The sequence below is a fragment of the Egretta garzetta genome, unplaced genomic scaffold (genome assembly GCF_000687185.1).
Source record: "Egretta garzetta isolate BGI_Z169 unplaced genomic scaffold, ASM68718v1 scaffold77, whole genome shotgun sequence".
In the NCBI taxonomy this organism is placed as follows: domain Eukaryota; kingdom Metazoa; phylum Chordata; class Aves; order Pelecaniformes; family Ardeidae; genus Egretta; species Egretta garzetta.
In genome coordinates this window covers 305,768-306,076 of record NW_009260130.1, presented here as the reverse complement: position 1 = coordinate 306,076, position 309 = coordinate 305,768, and the positions used below count along the sequence as shown (strand labels likewise).

The 309-nt window shown below is 67.6% G+C and overlaps 1 protein-coding gene across 1 annotated transcript in view; it reads left to right on the top strand.

Moving 5' to 3' along the window:
- SOWAHB (sosondowah ankyrin repeat domain family member B) overlaps nt 1–309 on the top strand; it is a 19,927-nt gene that overhangs the window by 19,267 nt on the left and 351 nt on the right. The window contains exon 2 of the mRNA XM_035896952.1: nt 12–309. This exon is cut by the window's right edge and continues 351 nt beyond it. Coding sequence (XP_035752845.1) covers nt 12–309 — 298 coding nt within the window. The remainder of the gene's footprint in view (nt 1–11) is intronic.

The following is a 309-nucleotide window of genomic DNA, read 5'->3' as shown; positions in this document are numbered from 1 at the left end:
CCCCCTGCCAGGCCACCCCCATCTCAGTCTGTGCTGCCTGCACAGGGCCCCACAGGGCCCCAGGCCCCAGAGAGCAGACCCCCAGCACCACGACCTGTCTTCAGGAGCATCAGGTGCCAACTTGCTTTGTTGGAGGTGCAGGGCATCACCCCATCGCTGCCACATGACTGTGGGTGGCAGCCCCGCACCATGTCCTCCAAGATCTCCCCCAGGAATGTCTCCAGGGGGGGGCTGTCAGTGCCACTGGGGCAGCGGGAACATGCCTGGCTAGTGGCGGTGTCAGCGGGGCGCTGGGCTCGGGTGCGGGGG